Source organism: Callithrix jacchus, chromosome 7, assembly GCF_049354715.1.
Source record: "Callithrix jacchus isolate 240 chromosome 7, calJac240_pri, whole genome shotgun sequence".
Taxonomy (NCBI): Eukaryota; Metazoa; Chordata; class Mammalia; order Primates; family Cebidae; genus Callithrix; species Callithrix jacchus.
The window spans coordinates 101,265,756-101,287,520 of NC_133508.1; the positions used below are offsets into that span (position 1 = coordinate 101,265,756).

General features: G+C 41.6%; 1 protein-coding gene across 5 annotated transcripts in view; it reads left to right on the forward strand.

Moving 5' to 3' along the window:
- The window catches only part of ROR1 (receptor tyrosine kinase like orphan receptor 1), a 400,362-nt gene that overhangs the window by 336,884 nt on the left and 41,713 nt on the right, over nt 1–21,765 (forward strand). For all 5 annotated transcript variants that reach the window (XM_017974813.5, XM_078332125.1, XM_035251729.3 and 2 more), the window contains one exon: nt 19,221–19,348. In XM_017974813.5, coding sequence (XP_017830302.3) covers nt 19,221–19,348 — 128 coding nt within the window. The remainder of the gene's footprint in view (nt 1–19,220; nt 19,349–21,765) is intronic.

Consider the following 21,765-nt stretch of genomic DNA (forward strand, 5'->3'; position numbering starts at 1 on the left):
GAGTCTATTACACTTAGATTCTGTGGTATATGATATAACACATTGCCTCTCTAGTTATTTCAACATTTTATATCTTGCCTCTCCAGAAAGATTTCATGCTCCCTGAGGGAAGAAATCAAGTCTAACCTGCCTTTTGAACCCTCTGTGTAGTGCTAGAAAATAAATATGTCTTCAGCCAAGACCTGATTGACTAAGAAAACCAGTGTTTGATCAATGATGTTGCATTATCTTCTGCTAAACATTTTGGGGCAGGGGATAGAGGGCTGTGGGAGAATGGGGGCTCAACTCAGAGGAAACTTAGTAAAGAAGAAAAGACATAACAGACCTGGCATTGAGTATCCATCTGGCCAATTAATCACCAAGTTATCAAATAAAGTCTACTTGATCTCTTTGACCTCATTTTCCTCATCTTTGAAATATCTGCCTCTTAGCATGATTTTGAGGATCAAATAGAGATAATATATGGAAAATGCTTTGTATGCAGGAGCCCGCTTTGTAATGTTATTCATTGTTTCAACTTTCAATTTGGTTTGGGTTAAGAAAAAAAGTATTATTTTCTTTTCTCAAACCAATATGGGGGGAAAGAAATGATAAAAAACACATTTTCTAAAATTACTCTGGCTTATGTAAGAAGCTAGATCTGCCAGGATTTGCCTTTTTCTCAAATCAGCCCACCTGCTGCATGCCCCATACCTGATTTGTCTGTTGTATTCATGTGGGATTTTCTAGCTCACAAAAGCATTTTCACATGTGTTATCACACAAAAACCCTGTGATACAGGCACTGTGGAAGTTAAGTATTTCCATTGCATTGATGAGCAAACTGAGACTCAGAGAGGCTCTCAAAATGCCCCAACATCACCCTATCAGGCTGAAGGCGCCTGCCTCCCTCCAAAATTGTCTTCTTTCCGCAACACCGCATTGGCTCTCCTGTGCAAATATTATGCAGCTCCCACAAGATGTTCTCAATCACAAACATGTTCTCCATCTACTTCGTAGTCAAGGAGATCAGCTCACTGCCATTTTGTTTTCATAAAAATAATTAAAACAGGGCTGGGTGCCTTGGCTCACTCCTGTAATCCCAACACTTTGGGAGTCCAAGGCAGGGAGATCACTTGAGCGCAGGGGTTTGAGACCAGCCTGGGCAACATGGCAAAACCTTTTTGTACAAAAAAAAACACAAAAATTAGCTGGGCGTAGTGGCAGGTACTTATGATCCCAACTACCTGTGAGGCTAAGGTGGGAGGATTACCTGAGTCTGAGAGGTCAAGGCTGTGGCGAGTCGTGATTGTGCCAGTGCACTCCTGCCTGGGTGACAGACCCTGCGTCTCAAAATAATAATAATAATTTAAAAAGTCAAGCAAGATTCCATTCAGTTTATAAGTCATTAATAATTCATAATAAATGTAAACATTTTAAGCCTGGCCTTTCTGTATTTAGCAGTATAGCAAACTGGTTAAGAATCAGATGGACCTGGCTGGGCACAGTGGCTCATTCCTGTAATTACAGCACTTTGGGAGGCTAAGGTGGGCGGATCATGAGGTCAGGAGTTCAAGACCAGCCTGGCCAACATGATGAAACCTCTACTAAAATACAAAAATTAGCTGGGCATTGTGGCATGTGCTGTAATCCCAGCTACTCCAGAAGCTGAGGCAGGAGAATTGCTTAAACCAGGACCTGGAAGGCAGAGGTTGCAGTGAGCCAAGATCACACCACTGCACTCCAGCCTGGGCTATAGAGCGTGACTCCATCTCAAAAAAAAAAAAATTGGATGGGCCTGATTCTAACTCTCGTTCTGCTGCTTGGATCAAGGGGGAAATGAGGAGTCCTTTTAGGCCTTGGTAATTAAGAGTTAACAATACCTAGTTAACAATCCCAGTGTTGCAATGAGAGTGAAATGAGATAACATATATAGCATTCACTCCCGCATGTGACTTGTGGATAAAAGCTGTTGGTATTTCAACTGTTCTGGGTTATATGAATTTAAAAAAATTCATGTCTAGGTGACACGTGAATGTCCAGTACATGGACTGTAAATGTCATGGTTTGACAGTATTAATGAAACACTTCATCATGTGTCAGCCAGCCTCACCTTGAGGAGTCACCTCTGGCCCGTGTAACCCAAAGGCCAATGTGAAAAGGACATTTCAGTGAAGACATGATGGAGTTGCCTTCTTTTTCTTCCTTCTTGAAGAGCCATTTCAATTAATGTTTTTTCACACATATTCCTGACCCCCTGGCCTCCCAGTAGAACGCTATAAGTGCACACGTGAATTTTGGCATTTATTATTTGTCCTCCGGGGGAATGTGGTCCCCCTTTTACTGCCTTTTTCACTCCACTCCCCCTGGCAGAATTTTTCTGAGAGGCAGTGGAAGGGAAGGTATATAACGCCTGTAGTCATATTTTTTTATCCTTCTTCATGATCCTGAACAGCTTTTTAAAAGTGATGGCTGGGGGCCTATAGCATATAATCTTAGCTGACCTATATCCATGGCACATGTGTTAAAGGTGGAACCATAGTAGGTCAGGACAGCCATGTAAGGTGTAGGTGATAATATCCTCCCCTCCCCTCACCTCCCCTCCTTCCTTTTCTCCCCTTCCCTCCCCTACTCCCTCCCCTCCCCCTCCTTCCCTTCCCTTCGTTGCATTTCTTCTTTCTTTTGGTAAGGACCTGACCCAGAGGTGGTACACCCTGAGCAGAAAGTAAACACCTCCTTAATGAGAACATAGTCACATGACTGTATTTAGCTATGGTCTACAGCTGGTGGTCAGTCAATGAAAGGAGTTCTATTAAAATTGGGAGAGAAGAGCAGACCTTGATGGACAGCTAGAAGTCTCCACCACTGTCCATCCTCCGAAATGTAAACTGCCATGAGGGCAGAGATTTTGGGATGTGTTGTTCAATGTAGTAGCCCCAGCAGTGGTGTACCAAGGGCTGAGCAGTGGGAACATCCACCCTGATGGGGAAGAGTATTTTAAATGACATTGTTTGAATTGCCGGTGCATAATTGGTCTCACTATTGTTTTTAAATTCTCCACAGCAGACTGCTCTGTTGCCTCATCCTTGGTATGCCACTGAGTCCTGGCACCTAAAATAGTAGCTAGTCATAGTAAGCACTCAGTATCTGCAGAATGAACCAATAGATCTATCTCTGCATCTTTTCCTGCCATTTCTTCCTGACTCCTACCCTTGGGGAGGCAGCCCTTACCAGGTAGTAGCCCTTATGGCATTTCATCATGGTCAGCTGCTTTCCTCCTCTTTCAACTGTGAGCTCTTTGAACACCAGAACCTGCACCAGCTGCCACAGCCTGGCACCAACCAGGTGCTCAATTAGTTCTGGTTGAAGCAACCACTAAAGTTCATTGAAGGCTCCTTCCCTTGGCCTCCCTTAGCCTGCATTTAGTTGACTCCAAGCAGGAATTTTCTATCTGATTCTACTTGTTTTGTCTCAACCAGAGACGTCGAGGCTGGTAATACAGTCAAACTTCAGTTTGCAAGCTAGCTTATGAGTCAGGTTAAGAAATTTGCACTTTATCCTAAAAACAGTAGGATTCATCAATGCAGTTTAACCAGGTGGGACTTTCATGAAAATATAACTTAGTGATGTAAGGATGGGAAAGAAGGAACTAATTGGCCCTTTCTCATCAGACCCCTTGACTTCAGCTTTCTGGGCACTGGCATTTCCACTGTTCTTCCATCATTTCTGAGAGTATCATTGGTTTACCTTCTCAATCCAAATGTTCCTCCATAGCTCCCCATTTTGATGTTCAATCTTTGAGCCATCCACTTAGGTATTCATCCATCCTTCAGTAGTCAGGTACTGGAAGCCCTTAGAAAGTATGCTCTGTAAGGCAGGGGTTCTGGCTTCTCCACTGCTGTAGCCCCAAGAGTGGGAGGAGTGGGCTGTCAGTAGGCTACCAATAAATATCTGTTTTCTGGCTGACCCCATATGCTAGGAGTCTGGAGATGAAGAAGATGAGAAAGCGCTTAAAGAGCACACCTCTCTAGTAGAGGACACAGAACTGTCTTTCAAGTATTTGAATGATGTTCTCATTTCCCTGGAGTCTTCTCCTTTCCAGGCTCACATCTCTAGCTCCTTCAATGATTCCTCTTGTGACATCATTTTAGTTCTCTTCCCCAACCTAGTCTCTTTGCATTTGATGAATGATCACTGATGTGTAACCCTGATGACATCTGGTGTCCACAGGGGCGCCTGATGCTCCAGGTAAAGTTAAAGTCTGACCAGTAAGAGGGAAGGCAGAATGGCTCCTCCCTCATTTCAGAGACTACATCCTAGTCACTAGTGCCCCTAATGTCAGTTAGCTTTTTTGATAGCTACATTCCCTCACTAATCCAGTAGAATACACTATCAACTAATGTGCCTTCTTGATTTACAACAGCAAGCCTCTCCTTCCTCAGCATCTCTCCTCACACGGTCTCTCCTCCAGATTTGCTTTAAGCCTTCCACTCTGGAAGGGAAACTAGAGATCATTTTAATAAAACACTTTATAGAAGTGGTTAATAGGCCACCTCTGTGTCTCTGCAAATATTCCAAGCATAGTTTAGTGAGTATAATCAAAGACCAAAAAGATGTTTGATACTTATGGAGGGACACCATGTCTTGTTAAACTATTGGAGTTTATTCATTTTGGCATTCAGTGGATTTGTCTTTGACATGTTGGATTTAAGGACATTATTATTCTTGGAGTTTAGAAAAGAACACTGTGGCTGGCACAACATGAAGCCAACTTAGAAAACCCAAATTTGAATCCCATTTTTCCACTTAACTAGCTGTGTGATCTTGGGAAACTCAGTTAATCCCATAAAACCTCAGTGTCTTCATCTAATAAAGAATAATAATATAAACATAGAATGGACAGAAAAAGTGCTACAAATGTACAAACAGTTTATGTAATAACTAGTACAAAGGTTTTACAAACATGTGAACATATGAAAAAGATGTTTAACTTTACTAAGGATGAAAAAGGAGGTATGATCTTAAACACCGATGATACCTAGCAGGTGCTTTAACAGGCGCTTATAAGCACTGAGTGCAGAGAAAGAGATACTCTTCCACATTGATCATAGAAATATAAGTTATAGCAATTTTCTTAAAAGATATTCATAAATACATGTAAAAACCCTGAAAATATATATGCATTTGACCTAAAAAATAATTCCACTTATTGTTTTGAGCCTAGAAAAATAATAGAGGTATATAAGGATCCATCTACAAGGATGTGTATCTCAACATTTTTATAAGTAATATTAAGTTGAATATAATGTTAACTGTTTAATTGCAATCACTAAAAGTAATATTTTAGAAGAATACTTGATAATGTAGAAAATACATGTTACACTAAAATGAAAAACTATGTCTAGTATAATTCCAATTTGTAAAAATAATTTGTGTATTTGTATGTATGCATACAGAATATATGCTACATATTAACCTTAATTATCTGTGGTTTGTGGATGTAGATGATTTTAATTCCCTTTTTTGTTCTTCTATTTTTCAAAATTGCCACAAAAATTATTATTTATTTATTTGCTTATTTATTTTGAGACAGAGTCTCACTCTGTAGCCCAGGCTAGAGTCCAGTGGTGTGATCTCGGCTCAGTACAACCTCTGCCTCCCGGGTCCCAGTTCAAGCAATTCTCCTGCCTCAGCCTCCAGAGTAGTTGGGATTATAGGCAGACACCACCATGCCCAGCTAATTTTTGTATTTTTAGTAGAGATGGGGTTTCGCCATATTGGCTAGGCTGGTCTTGAACACCTGACCTCATGATCTGCCCACCTCAGCCTCCCACAGTGCTGAGATTACAGGAATGAGCCACTGCTTCCAGTAACAATTACTATTTTTAAAAGAGGTGGAATGAGAATGCCCTGGGATATCTTATAAGAATGTGAAGAAAGTCTAATATTAAATGATAAATTACATCATGCAAATTTATTGTATTATTGTTAGATATTAGACTGATCTCACGCTTTGCCTTTCTTTTTCTCTCTCCTTCCCTTTCTCCTTCCCTGTTTGTCTCCATCTGCCTCTTTTTCTTTTCTTCACTGTCTGCTCTCTCCTTTCCTTCTAGGCTCTGTTTTTTTCCTGCTCCTGTTCCTGGGGAGCATTGCTCAGCTGCCCCTAGGATTCAGAGTCAAGCAGTTTGCTGACCCTGGTCTGAAGCTCAGTTGATCCAAACCGAGCAAGAAGTGAACAAGTTTCTTGCATTTCCTTCCAGACCTCTAGTAGCCCTGACACACATCCTGGACTAATCAAGACTGTGTGAAACGTATGTCCATCAGTTCAGAGTTGAGCTCTTGTCATATAGGAGCAAATTACCAACATCTCAAAAACTGCCGGCAGTGGGAGGGTATTCTTTTCTTCTGCATCCCAAGTGCTGGCCGCCTCTGCCTTCCAACACTACTCGAAAATAGCTTTGTCGAACAAAGCATGAACACTAGGAGTTTCCTGACATTTTCATAACTATGAGCATATGATTTGCAGTTCATATTGAATAACGATGTAAGAAATCTGCCAAGAAAGCTCCAGATACTATTTCCAGCACTGGTTCATAACCAGTTACAGCTGCCTCACCACAGAATGTGAGCACAATAGACTACCATGTTCCATGGTCTCTTGCTTGCAAAGTTTGTATTGAGTTACTAGGAGTCATTCTAATGGGGGAAGTCACTCTCCTGGAAAGCATTTAAGATGAATAAAGCGAAGAGTTTAATGTTCTAATGAAAAAATTTGTCAATATTTAAATCAAACGTGTGAACACTAAACGTTTTTACATATGTTTGCTGCAGAGGTTTCAAGGCGGTCTTTGGCTTTCCAGACTCAAATAAAGTAGATAGATGCACTGTTAAACTTTCGAACAATGACAAAGGAAAACATGGGGAAATTGCTTCACTCAAAGCCTTCCAGGAGATTAATTGCCTAAGAGATGTATTTTATACAGTATCTAAAAACTGCAGAATCTACAGGAGTGCCTTGCTTTCACTAGGAGAAAACATATGTCACCTCTCACCAAAGATGTTTATGTCTTTTCACAAACCTGTCTTTTTTCAGCCTAAAAACATTCCAACTGGAAATGACTACAAAGCCAGGAGTTGATAGGTTAGGGGTGTTTAGCAATGGTTGAAATACTCTCATGGAGTCGGATACGATTCTGTACTATGAGCCCTACATAACAGCAACCTGGGCCCAGGGATTGTGAAGCCTTTTCACCTCTGGTTAGAGAAATCAGTGGGAGGGGTCGGGAGCCATGAGACTGCCTTTGACCTGCCAGCTCTGAAACTAAAAGACTTATAAGGTTACAGGGCTTATGGGGAGCTTGCCAAGTGTACTTAATAGGGATGGGGCCAGGCATGGTGGCTCACACCTGTAATCCCAACACTTTGGGAGGCTGAGGTGGGTGGATCACGAGGTCAGGAGTTTGAGACCAGCCTAGCCAACATGGGGAAACCCTGTCTATACTAAAAATACGTAACTTAGTCAGGTGTGGTGGCGCATGCCTGTAGCCCCAGCTACTCTGGAGGCTGAGGCAGGAGAATTGCTTGAACCCAGGAGGTGGAGGTTGCAGTGAGCTGAGATTTCACCACAGCACTCCAGTCTGGGTGACAGAGCGAGGCTCCGTCTGGGGGAAAGAAAGAAAAAAAAGAAAAGAGAGAGAGAGAAAGAAAGAAAGAAAGAGGGATGGAACTTACCTTGTTGGATTGATTCAAATGAGGGCTTGCTAACGACTGACGGTGTTGGGATCTGGAGGAGGTCTGTGTAGCCATAGCAGAGAAACATAGAGTGTACTTTTATAAACATTTATTTGGTGCCTTCTACAAACCAGGTTATACATACTAGAGTCTGCTGGGAGTGAGATTGGAGTGGCATGAAGACATCATGGAAAAGTAAGAACAGTTGCTGATTTCAGGGGAACAGACTTCTCAACAAATAATAATTATGCAATGAAGGATGCTAGAAAGCATGTATTTTCTCATGAACTAATCTGAAAGCTTCAGGAAAGCATCTTAAAGGAGATGAGACAGAACTGAAACTGGAAGGATGAGGGAGGGAGAGCCAGGTGAAGAAAGATGAAAATGGATTTCCCAGGAGGGAAATGGCCAAGGTGCAAACATCAGTGACCGTGTGATATATTCAGAAATTATCAGCTGTTCTTTAATACTGGGACCTGAAGACCAAAAGGGGCAATGCAGGAGACTGGGCTGAAGAAGTCCATGGGGCAGTTATATAGGGACCTTGTGATGGCTGTTAATGTGCTAGGACTGTTGCCAGTGGCCAGTGAACTCTATCCAGTAGAGAGTCACTGAACATTTGTAAGAAAGAGATAATGTGATCTATTAGCCTATCATTCTACGGCAACAGGAAAGATCAATTTACAGGCCAAGAATGGAGGTAGAGAGACCAGTTAGGAGATTCCTGCAGTCATCTTGGTGGGACACACTGAGAGCTTACACTAGATTAACCATAAAAGGTTAGAACTGGAAAGAACATAGTTCAACTTCCATATTACACAAATGGAGTAACGGAGGAAAACGAGGGTGAGTGACCTATCTGAGGCTGCATGGAAATAACCTTGTTGGCAGCCAAAGTGAGACCAAGACCCTGACCTTCTGATTTCTAGTCCAGCGACTTTTCCACTCAGCAATGCCAAGTTCAGTCTCAGCATCATGCTTCAGTTAGGGAATGCCCCAGAGAAACTTGAAATGTACTTGGCTAGCATTTTTCCTGGCCATATCTAGGAAGTGAGAACAGTCCTTGCTGGATCAAGGGACCCTGAATCCAGCCAGACTGACTAGGATGGATCTTTTTTCTTCACTGTCTTTCTGACTTTAGGTACCTCCCACATCTCCCACCCTCTTCTTCTCCTCTAAAAGTCTTTCTTCAACCACTGCTCACAAATTCTTTCCCTCCTGCTGAGTCTAGGCAGTTAGAACAAAACCTAGCACTTTCCCTCAAGCTTGTTTCCTCAGTATTTTAACCTAACTATTGTATCATTGTTAAGCACTTGGATAATTTCGAGGATGAGTAATCCAATAAAATCAAACTATTTCCATCTAAGCTCCTTCCTTATACATATAAGCATTTTACATGGCAGTGTTACTTGTGCAAATACTGTTTTGTGTTGTCTCTTTTTCACCAAGTTTTCTATATACACATTTCAGAGCTGTTAGCTTTATTATAATGGACACTCCAGGAAATTTGAAGCAAGTCCTAAGGTTTTGGGAAAGAGACTTCATCTCTGGACCTCATTCCCTTAACTATAAAATGGCGATAATACTACCTACCTTGAGGGGTTCCTGGTACAAGGTAGATGTATAATAAGCTTCTCTCTCTGTCTCTCTCCTCTTTCTCTTTCCTCTGTGTTTGTGTGTGTATGTGTGTGTGTCTCTGTCTCTTTCTCTGTCTCCTCTCTCTCTCTTTTGGTTGATTCTGGTTTGGGGCAATGTTATATTTTCACAAGCATCTAGGCATAATCCCAAATTATATCCATAGCTGAAAGTCAAAGGTAATTTTTTGTATGTCTACCTCAGGCTCTAGGATACTGTTGAGCATAGAATAAAATCACAATAATGCATGATGGTAGGTAGAAGAAATGAAGAGGAGAAAAAGAAGAAATCGTCTTAACTTGAAAACCGAATTAGCTGAGATGCTCATGAGCTTCCAATCGCATACAGGCATTCTAATAACAAGTGTTTACTTACTGTGGACCTGAGAATGGCCAGATGGTTTGTGAAGAACATCAGCAGTGGCCATGACACAGATTTCGACGTTAGATGGCCTTTTGCAGCCTTTGGAGGATGGACTAAAAGAGTGGAAGGTTGCAGGCAGGGCTCTCAGTGAGGGGCAGCTGAGAGATGGTGGGAACCTGAGCCAGGAGGGAAGAGAGTAGTCAAATTCAAGAAGTCCTTTGTTAGCAGGTTTAATGTTCAAGGTTGGTACTCTTAGAAGCTGCCCCTCTTCTTCTCATTATTTCTTCCATTTAGCAAAACTAAATGCATGGGGAGGCCAGGTATGGTGGCTCATACCTGTAATCTCAGCACTTAGGGAGGCCAAGGTGGGAGGATTGCATGAGCCCAGGAGTTCAAGACCAGCCTGGGCAACATAGCAAGACCTTGTCTCTTTACTGAAAAAAAAAAAAAAAAGTAAAAAAATTAGCCAGGCATAGCTAGGCATGGTGGTGCAAGCCTGTAGTTCCAGCTACTCAGGAGGCTGAGGAGGGAGGATGACTTATGCCTGGAAGTGTGATGCTGCAATGAGCCATGATCTCACCACTACACTCCAACCTAGGTGATACAGTGAGACCCTGTCTCAAAAAATAAAGAAAAATGCATGGGGAGGTTGGGTCGCTGTGGTGAGAAAGTAGAGAGATTGACTACACATTTCAGATTACTAGAGGATCCCTCTTTGCTCCCACAGAAATTAAAATAAAAAGTGGGAGAGATTTAATTCACTTATTAAACATTTGTTTATTAAATATCAACAACTTGATACTGAATAGGCACTATTCTGGCCATTAGGGACATAGTAGTGACCAAAACAAAGTTCCTATTCCCACAAAGTCTGTTTATAAACAACAAACGATTAAACATATCAATACAGAGTATACCTGATGATACTAAGTATTAATACAATAGGTAATAAGTAAGGGTGGGGGTGAGTAAAGTGGCAGCCCATGATGTCAGAGAGGTGAGGTGGGGCAGGAGAAGACTATGGAAGAACATTGTAAAAGATACCAGTTTTACTTACACTTAGCATGACAAGGGAAGCCTTTAGGAGGATTTAAACAGAGGAGGAACAGGACAAATCTGTGCATTACGAACTAATCATTATTTTAATGCGAATTGCTGCTTCTGCAATTATAAATATTTGTAAGATTCTATCTGTGACATGGGCATCTATGTACTGCCTTGGGGTGGGGGTTGCTGGAGTTGAGGGTTCCGAGAGGCATTAAACTCACCATTGCTTTTTATGGAGGCCAGTAGTCTTTCGTAACCACCATCAGCAGAAGGAATGGGAAACAAAGCTGAGATGAAACAGAAAAGCAAGAATTAGGGATTGGGTTTCACCCTACTTCTGAGTAGTAAGATGAAATTAAAACCCTCCTAAGATGTGCCTAAATTCCATTTACCACACTTTCCACAAACCTCTTTTTTCAATCCATGGCCAAAGGCATAAAAGGAAACAGGAAAAAAAAATCTAAGCAATTCCAGTAACATTTGTGGTAGAAAATCTGCCCAGATTGGTATGTGTGAATTTCATATTAATCTGAAGTCCCATTATTCTCAATAGGCAATGTTAGGGGGTGGTTTGAATGCCTGATATTTGGAGAACAGCCAAAGCACGTCCGAAGGGTTTCTAATGAGAACTCCGGGGCCCTGACCTCCAGGACTCCAAGTGTCACCTATGCATTTCCAGCTTCAGCCCAACCTTGGGGTCAAAGCAGGCCCTTCACAGAGGAAAAGTAAAAATATCCAAAGCATTCTTAGAAGGTGCAAGGCCGCCCTACCACAAAAACCTCAGTAAATTGAAGACAGTAAAAATCCCTCATTCTTTGGATTAGCAATCTTCCATATTCTTGCAAGTATTGCACTAGTGCAGTCCTATCATTTCAAATTGTGTTTAAAGAGGAATAAAATATATTATGCACATCATTTTCCCTCAAATTAGGTTTGTGAGATACACGCCTGGGTAATTCTGCTCCTGTTCCAAGTGAAATGCAAACCCTTCTGTTTCCACACATCTCTATGAAGCAAAGCCAATAGCTTCCCTTTCCTAAGTTGGACACAAGTAACTATTATGTGCTGCTCTGGAAACTATGACAGAACGTTATTCATCTGTTTGTTTTAATGGTTCATAGCCAAGGGAAAAAAAAAAAAACTTTAAAATTTTGATTTAATTTTTTTAAAGAAAATAGGTGGTATGAGACAGAGGGACGGAATCTTTAGCCAAGGGAATAAACGTTAACCAAATTGTCAGTGACCAGGTGTGGGAACCAGCATGTGATATTTGACACAGTCACCTCAGAATTACTTATGCTTACAAAGGCATTCCAATAAAAGAAAAAGGGATGTGAGGGTTAGCGGAATTCTCAGCCCTATAGATTTAAGGCTTCTCTGTGAGTCGTTGGCCCTCTGGGTTGACATGCCTTGATTGGCTCCCTTTGAAAACTGACCTTAAAGGTCAAGTATGTTAACACATACTTTTTGATGCCCACTTTCAAACTGGTCTTTAGAAAGTAGAGTTTGTGAGATAACTTCAGAATCACATATTTAACCTGTAATCTCTTGACCACAGCCAGCCTGAGGCAAAGTCTGCTTTTGGTGCTCCCGACAGCTCCCCTTCCTGGCCGTTCACCCTCCCCAGCCATCCCTTCCCATGTCTCTGCCTATACCTGTCCAGATGCTCTCTCTCCCAGGGCAATCATTTCAAAGTATGTGCAGCTAGAGCTGATAAGAGTTTAATGATGCCCCCTCCTCCTGGTTAGCAGTTAAACAAGGATGCTTCCAGGCTTGAAGACTTCTCAGGAAGAGGAAGATGGTAGTTTGGGATAGGAGGTAACTTTCCAGACCACATCCAATTGTAATTTGTTCTTAAAGTTTCCATATCTCTGATCTTCTGTCTGCATTGGAATAATTCTGCATCTTTTACTTGGATCCTTAATTTTATGATGTAGCCCCATTTTTATTAAAAGACAGGCCTGTTTTTACCTTAAGAGATCTGTTTGCACCTCCCAAGGGAGAAGAACCCTGCCTCTGAAGTGGGAAGCTTCACACTCAGCTCGAGGTTACTAGAGCCATTATGTGGCCATGCTTTTAACCAGATCTGCTAATAGGTGGCCTGATTTACAAGTTTTAAAAAAGGATATTTTCCATTTTTTTATGGTCATGATGGTCTTTTGGGAAAACATTAGTAAGTTATGTTTGCTTGGGTAAAAAGCAATTACTATCCACACGATAGAAAATAACTCTCACTTTAGTGAACTGCTCACTGAGCAAACCTATGGACCCTCCCTCCATCTCTTTGAGCAGTGTGATAACTTTCCTTCAAGGGTTTTAGAGGCAGGCATCTTGATGTGATTTCCTCTCTGTGGCTCAAAACAGGGTCTATGAAAGAGGACAGGGGATAAATTCAGAGGTCAAAGGTGTTGGGTTATTTGATTCACTGCACTCTGTCTCTATGAGGCTGCCATGCCGTGGGCTTGCTGAGCCACTGTCCCTGGCACTCGGTTTGAAGATCCATGAGAATCAGAACAAAGAAACCTGCTGATACTGAGTAAACTGTTCATGTTTATAGCAGATTACTCTGCTTGGAAGCAACTTACAAAGCTGCCCCCAAGACCTCCCTCACCTCGAGGCTTGAGTTTGCAACCACTGACCCTTTCCCTAGATCTCACTACCTTGGTCCTTGTGTAAATGATATTTGTTTTAAATTAAGGTGAAATTCACATAACAGAGTTAACCATTTTATTTTATTATTTATTTTATTATCATTATTTTTTAAAGAGATGGTCTTGCTCTGTCACCCAGGCTGGAGTACAGTGGTGTGATCATGGCTAACTGTAGCCTCAAACTCCTGGACTCAAGCCATCTTCCTGCCTCAGCTTCCTGAGTAGATAGGACTATATGTGTGTGCCACCATGTCCTGCTAATTTTTTTATTTCTTTTTTTGTAGAGACAGAGTCTCACTATGTTGCCCAGGCTAGTCTTGAACTCCTGGCCTCAAGTGGATCCTCCCACCTCGATCTCCTAAAGTGCTGGGATTACAGGCATGAGCCACTGCACCCAGCCAGAATTAACTGTATTAAAATGAATATGTCAGTAGTAGTATATTCATAATGTTATATAACCACCACATCTATCTACTTCCAAAACATTTTCATCATCCCAAAATAAAATTCCATACCAATTAAGCAGTTACTTATTCCTCCCTGTCCCCAGCCCCTAGCAACCACTAATGTGCTTTTCTCTGAAGACTTGCCTATTTTAAATATTTCATATAAATGGGATCATATAATATGTATCCTTTTTGTTCAGCTTATTTCACTTAGCATGTTTTTGAGGCTCTCCCACATTGTAGCCTGTTTCTATACCTCATTCCTTTTTCATGACTGAATAATAGTCTGTTGTATGTATCTACCACCTTTTGTCTATCCATTCATCTGTTGACAGAACACCTGAGTTGTTTCCACCTTTGGGCTATTGTGAATAGTGCTGTTCTGCACATTTGTGTACAAGTGTGTGTTTGAGTACCTGTTTTCAATTCTTTGGTTTAAGTGAGATTTTACAATTAGTAAAGTCCCTCTACATCATTTTCTTCCCATTAAGAAGAAGTAGAAGGATGGGTGTGGTGGCTTACGCCTGTAATCCTAGCACTTTGGGAGGCCGAGGCAGGTGGATCATCTGAGGTCAGGAGTTTGAGACCAGCCTGGCCAACATGGTGAAACCCAGTCTCTACTAAAAATACAAAAATTAGCTGGACGTGGTAGCACAGGCCTGTAATCACATCTACTCAGGGAGCTGAGGAAGGACAATCACCTGAACCTGGGAGATGGAGGTTGTAGTGAGCCGAGATCATGCCACTGCACTGCAGCCTGTGCAATGGGATCAAGACTCCATCTCAAAAATTAAAAATAAAGAGGTAGGCATTTTAGCTGAAATTATCCCCTAAAAGAACATTTTAGGGCCAAATTTGTCAGTACTGATCAGTTCAGCTATGTCTATCCATGCCCTCTATATTCTGATGAGGAAGAAAATGACTTCTAATTTAGAGGATACTTCTGATATGGAAAAGGGTCCATATTGGTGGGCTAGCCTGTGACAGTCTCTTCATCTTTTCTAGTTCTGTTGGCTGGTCAGTGGCAAAATAGGCACTAAACAGATAAAATATTATACGAAATTGGAAATCTGTGGAATGATTTGATGAAAGCACTGGGAATGAGTGGGGTTAGCGAGCAACTAACTTTCTGGGGAAGATAGGGGCATTTGGATCTTAAAGATGAGAACATTCACAAGGTGAACAAGCGGGTCCAGGACATGCCAGGCCTCAGGATGAGCAGGGGCCAAGCCATGTCAATATCAATGTGCATCCTGTGGTTTGAGACTAGCAAGATCATCCCCATGACTAATATCGTCGGGCTTATAGGCACGACTGGCAGGGAAGGAAGCGGGAAAAACTGGTAACAACTAGATTATGAAGTCTCTGCAGTAACAGCATTTTCTTTCCTTGCTCTGCAGTGCTTCCTAGATGGGTACTCCTTTTGCTGCTGCACTGTTCCACAATCCCTCTTAGCATTCTTTAAGTACCCTTCATAAGCTCCTTGCCCTGGGGAAGGGGGAGACCCAGAGCTGGAGTACAGACTGCATTTGCATTTCCCAAGCCCATGGCAGGGACTACGGAAGGTTGTAGAGGCTGGCACCGTGGTAACTCAATTACCTTCCTGAGAACCATGAGTTCCCATCACAAAGCACCCCTGCACCTTGACATCATGGTGAGGTAGCCAGTGCATGCTGGTGCCAGCACTGTGATGAATGGCCAACTTCCATTTGCCCTTTCACAGTGCACTTTTCTTCATTGAATGCAGCCTCGGGCACGCTCATTGCAAGTGCCCTTGCACTTTTGCTGTCTTGCCTCTTGCTTCATGTTTTTAATTTTCTGAGCATGGAGTGAGGCAGGAAGACATTAATGATGAAAGAAGTGTAAGCTAGAAAAAAGCATAAAGCTAATTAATGCTGGAGGAGCATTAGTTTCCCTCCAGCCAAAGCCAGTGGGGAAAAATGGAAAGGAATGAAAAGTGATTGTGACTTTATATTTAAAAGAAAACCGTTTACCACCCAGCATACACCAAAGCTGCTTCTCAGAAAGAAAGCCCCTGTAAGCAGTGCAAAAACTCCCTCGCCAAACCACTTGGAAAGAAGCTATAGAGTGTGGTTAGAAACACTATTTGGGGCAAATCTAGCTCTTCTACTTGCTGTCTAACTTTGGATAGTTCTTTATGCTTTCTGACTCTCACTTTTCATATCTGTAAAATGGGAATAATTACATCTTTACCTTCTTTCTAAGATTGTTGTTGGGATTAGATGACTTAGTATCTGTTTTACAAGGATATAAAACTTGGCAGTACCTGGTACAGAATTAAGACTCATTATAAGGTCTCTTTCTTGATCAGGCTGATTTAACTAAGAGTAGTGCTGAACAGCAGAACATAGTTACAGCCCTAACAACATGGGATAGTGGCCTGGCCTTGAGGTTCAGTTTAAATCCTAGCTCCACCACTGACTGGCTTTGTGAATTTGAGCAAGTTACTGAACTTCTCTGAACTTGAGTTTCTCCCTCTCTAAAGTAAGGATGAAAGCTCATCAGGGGCTGCTTTGAGGAAAACACCTGGCATAGTACACCCAGCCCAGGACAGCAGAGACTTAATACACATTTGGTTTTTTTAGTGCTGTGATTCTCAACCACAATTACATCACCTGATAGGTTTCTTTAAGCAGGGGTACCTAAGCCTCATCCACAGAGACTATGATTTAATAGGTCTAAGGTGGGGCCTTGGCATTGGTATTTCCAAAAGCTTCCCAAAGAGATTCTTTGATTCTTTTTTTTTTTTTTTTTGAGATGGAGTCTCGCTCTGTCATCCAGGCTGGAGCACAGTGGCATGATCTTGGTTCACTGCAACCTCTGCCTTCTGGGTTCAAGCGATTCTCCTATCTCAGCCTCCTGAGTAGCTGGGATTTCAGACACCTGCCACCATGCCCAACTAATTTTTGTATTTTTAGTAAAGATATGGTTTTACCATGTTGACCAGGCTGGTCTCGAACTCCTGACCTCAGATGATCTGCCCACCTCGGCCTCCCAAAATACTGCCAAGGTGAATCTTATAAGGCGCCAAGACTGAGAACCACTTCCCAGCAGATTACAGTACATAGTGGTTTGGGTTTGTGTGTGTGTGTGTTCTTTTTTAAAAAAAATCTCTCTAGAGAGCCTGACCAGGATAGTAGGAATTCTGGGAATAGTAAAAAATTTAGTACACCTGCAGCTCTAAGCTCTTGATAAGAAATGTGCAGCCAAGGAATTGCATTCCATTTTATTCTGAAAAAAAGCATTCAAAGAGTCTTTTTAAGAGTCTTGAACTGGAAAGGTGGTAAGAAGTTTAGCCTAAGTCTCACACATAAAATATGGGAACTCCCAGTAGGTTGGGGATTTATATTTGGGGGTAATTCCAGGGTTTTGTCCTCCCAAGAGATATAAATTGAAGCCTTGAGAGTTTAATGTGGAGGAGAAAGAAGTGTTCTCATAATGACACCTTAAAAATCCAGGGCTCTGCTAATGCCTGGGGATAGAACAGCATCATCTGTAATAGCAGGGGGGTGGCATGGGGGTGTATCCTGGTCTCTGCACTTAGGCTTCCAAGATCCAAGCCTAGGTCATCAAGAACCTTCTTTCTCCCCTTAGGTTTATGGTATTAGTTACCCAATAAAAGTTGGGTTAATTTTACAACCCAAGTAAAATTTAAGCCAAAAAGGCTTCAGCATTACTCTAGGATTTATGAAAGTAAACATGTGGAGTGCTTGCAGGATCGTGCAACAGTAAAATTTCAATGTCTTTATGTCAGGTATATGATATATTCATTTGAATGTGTATTTAAAGGTTCAGTTTTTAGGAACTTTGCAATACAAACTCTTTTCAGGACTAAATTGAAGAGACTTCCCCCATCTTCCCCTTTAAAATGATTCTTTTAATGAATAAGGAGTAGAGAGAAGCAGAAAATCAGTGTTCTGTCTGATGACATTTCCACTTGGTTTGCTGCTATGCTTTGAGTTTCTAGATTCCTCCACTAGACCTTCAAGCCAGGAAGTACAGCGCCACAGCACTAAGTCCCTCTTAAGATATAGGAGCTTAATAAAGGACCGTCTTTTAAATATATGTCCTCTTTGGTCTTTGTAAATACTCTAAGAATAGTCATATGTTATCTCTACAATTTAGAAAAGATTTTACATTATCTGATGGGATCGTCATAACTTTCCCTTGTAGGGCAGAGAAGTCAGTTACTATCTCCAACCTGTAGATGAGAAAATAGTGGCTCAGAGGGCTCAGACAGCTTGCCTGAGGGTGCCCAAATGTTAAATGCAGGAAGAGAATTTTGTTCTCCTGACTTTGCTCTGAGGGATTTTTACTTAGAAGAAACCAAAGAGGAAGAACAATATTTTTTTTTGATATATTGAGCAAGATCATCCAGGGTTGAAGTGAACCCATACCCGTGGCAGGCAGACTTTGGCTTGGCGATGGTCTGCCTTGGAGACACAGCTGGATGTTCTGCGCTCTGAGGGTCTTGTACTCATTGTAGGCCCTCGTGGGAGGTGGTAGCCTCTGCCCTTTCCAGCTGAGCCTGCCATCTTGGGTCTTCATCTCCAGCCTTAGATCTCCAGTCCTTTAACCTGGCACACGAATCATGTCATTTCTGGTGTCCCTCTGTCTTCCAGATGAAATCTACTACCCCTCCTTTTTATAAAAATATTGTAATTTTTAGGCAGCAAAATTTTAATAAGACCTTTTAAAAATTTTAGGGAAGCATGAAAACAAAATTTCCATGGATCTCTTCTCTAGATTTCCTTGGATCCAGTGACTCAATTCAAACTCTGCAGGCCATGGTTTGCCCTGACCCTCTTTGAGTGGGGTGGAGATAATGGGGCTTAAGCAGTGAAGAGCCACATAACTGGGCTGCCCTTGGATTTCTTTCCAACTGCACCCAGCTTCTCACCCCATGGATCCCCCTAATTGTCATGTCAGTTGGAGTGGATCTGGTGGCTAATTCGCCCACGCCTTTGTAGCAAATGAAGCAGAAATAATCTGTGCTTAAAAAACAAAAAACTGTAGAACATGTGCCCAGATTTCCAACTCATTTCCTCCTTACTCCAATAACTACATCATCTTCCAGCCCACTACCAGCTGCGAAAATAAAAGCATTTTCTCTCATATTTAAGGATGATTTTATGCTTCAGGATGATTTTTCTGGGAGTGTAGGAAACTTGACCAATGTGACCAACAGATGTTTTAAGAACTGAGCAAAAGCCCAATTTCTTAGTCCAGTCTTTTGTATATTACGCCCAACTGTGCCCCCTAGTGATCATTTAGGGTATCGTGCAGTCAGAGCTTGCTGTGCCCTCCATGCACATGGTGCATCAGCTAATGTCTATGCTTTGTTTCAGAGATGAGTATGAAGAAGATGGATTCTGTCAGCCATACAGAGGGATTGCATGTGCAAGATTTATTGGCAATCGCACCGTCTATATGGAATCTTTGCACATGCAAGGGGAAATAGAAAATCAGATCACAGGTAGGTAGCACCAATGAAATTATATTTGTCCCTTGAATAACTGTTTTTCTCACCAAAAGTTTTATTAAGCTCCTCTCTTGACAAAGGATTAAGCTCTGCAAGGGGTTGGGAGCAGGACCATAAAAAAGCATGAGACATGATCTCTGTGCTCTGGAATTTACATTAAAGTAATTTATTGAAGGTTGCTCTTAGAGGAAAAGGAAGCTTTGCAAAATCTCACATTCATTGAAACACTCAATAAATATTATTGAGTGCTTTCAGCATACCAGGAACTGAACTGGGCATAGGGAGATACAATGGTGTGGTGAATAAGCCAGTTATGTCTCTGCCCTCATAGTGCTTACTGTTTAGAAGCAACATGATGTCGACTGAGAGGGGATGAATTTAGAGTTTAGAATTCTGGACACTCATGCCAGAACTATCATGACAGCGACTTTGGGGAAATCGCTTACTTTTCCAAAAAGTCCCCTTCATCTGTGAAATGAGTGATGAGGCAGGATGACCATAGGTTTCTTCTTACTCTGGCTTTCAATATTTCACCCTTCATTTTTCTTCATTGAAAATACCCTTTTGATAGAAATCTAGTAGTGAAGCACTTGCTAGCACACATGAGTTAAAGTATAGCATAGGCTACCTTGTAGGATTTTGCATGCATCATTCTGGTGGTTACGGTAGCTTTATCCCCTTCCATTAGTGTAGTTATGATGCCTCTGTGTACTGTATCCTTTGCAATCCATTCAAATTGCCTTCGTGAGATTCTAATGAGGATGCCATATCTAGCAAATAAAACTTCAGGATACCCAATTACATTTGAATTTCAGATAAACAACAAATAATTTTTTAGTATGAGTGTGTCCTAAATATTTATCTGAAAATGACATGTAACCATTGTCTTGTTCTGGCAACTCTAGGGTTTAGGAGAGGTAAGAACAAACCCAAGGCAGAAACATAGAAGAGCAAAAGGTCCAGAAGCTATGTGCTATGAGGAATGAGAAGGAACTGAGAGGAAGCCGGCAAGGGTTGGGGCGTGCTTTTTGAAAAAACAAAAGAAGCAGCTATAGGAATAGGTAATTGCCATTTTCTGAAGCCCTCATTTCAACAGGAAGAGAACTCTGAAATTTCAAAGAGCAGTAGGACTGACAGGGAGGAGCTATTGAACACTGTTTCAACCTAGTATAAGAATGGCTTAACGTACTTTTAACTGAATATCCACAAAAACTAGAAGTTTTGGGCTGGGCACAGTGGTTCACTGCTGTAATCCTCGCATTCTGGGAGGCTGAGGCAGGCGGATCACTTGAGGCCAGGAGTTCAAGACCAGCCTGGCCAACATAGCAAAACCCCAACTCTACTTTAAAAAGAAATACAAAAATTAGCTGGGCATGGGGGCACATGCCAGCTACTTGGGAGGCTGAGGCATGAGAATTGCTTGAACCAGGGAAGCAGAAGTTACACTGAGCCAAGAGCACACCCCTGTACTCCAGCCTGGGTGACAGAGTGAGACTGTCTCAAAAAAAAAAAAGTGGAAGTTTTGATGTAAATAATTAGTAACTTATTTATAAAAATCCTCTCTTGGAGATTTCTAATGGTATCAGCCCAGTGGAAAGTATTACAGTTTTTTTTTTTAATTCATTACCTTTGTTTATCCCAGCATTTCCCAAACTTGTTGGCTTGTTTCTCAAGCACTATTCTGTTCCACAGATTAATGTTCTGAGGAACATACTTTGGGAAATAATGTATCAGCAACCTCATAGGCTGCCTTGTGACGTGTAAGCTCCTTGTCAATAGCGGTATTCAAAGGTAGGCCTGTGCACTTTTTGTGCCTCTTACCTTACTGGGTAAAAGATTAAGCTAAGGAACCACAAATATTCGATGATACACACTGGAACAATTGCACTGTGCTCTTTGAGAACATCCAAATGAGTTGCCTCATTTTCAGAACATGGGGTAGAAAGTATTCAAGCCACAAAGAAAATAAGCAAGTTACCCTAAGTCATCCAGCAACTCTTGCCATCGAGCAAGACACAGAACTAGGTCCTGTGCTCAGGCTCAGCCGCTCCAGAAACAAGTTCTGCCCTACAGCTGTCCAATGTTTTAGAAGCCTCACAAAACTAATAAAAAGCACCAGATGAAACACAAAGTTCTATTGCTTTATAGTAAAAAATGAAAAATATATTGTACTTTAACCTAATTAATTTTTTTATTAGGAAATGGTACATGTGTAATTTAATCCTGTTTTTTTAACTTTGTAGTCAAAATGGTTTTTTTCAAGCCAGTGAAAGTAAGCTGCTTAGACATCTGAAATGAATCTCCTTCTCTGGGCCTTGTCTGTTTCAACACAGTGGATTCCTCGTAATGTGTGTTTATATCTGATATCTGTTGACTAGATAACCAGAGAAGATAAACCCTAGCCTCTGGGA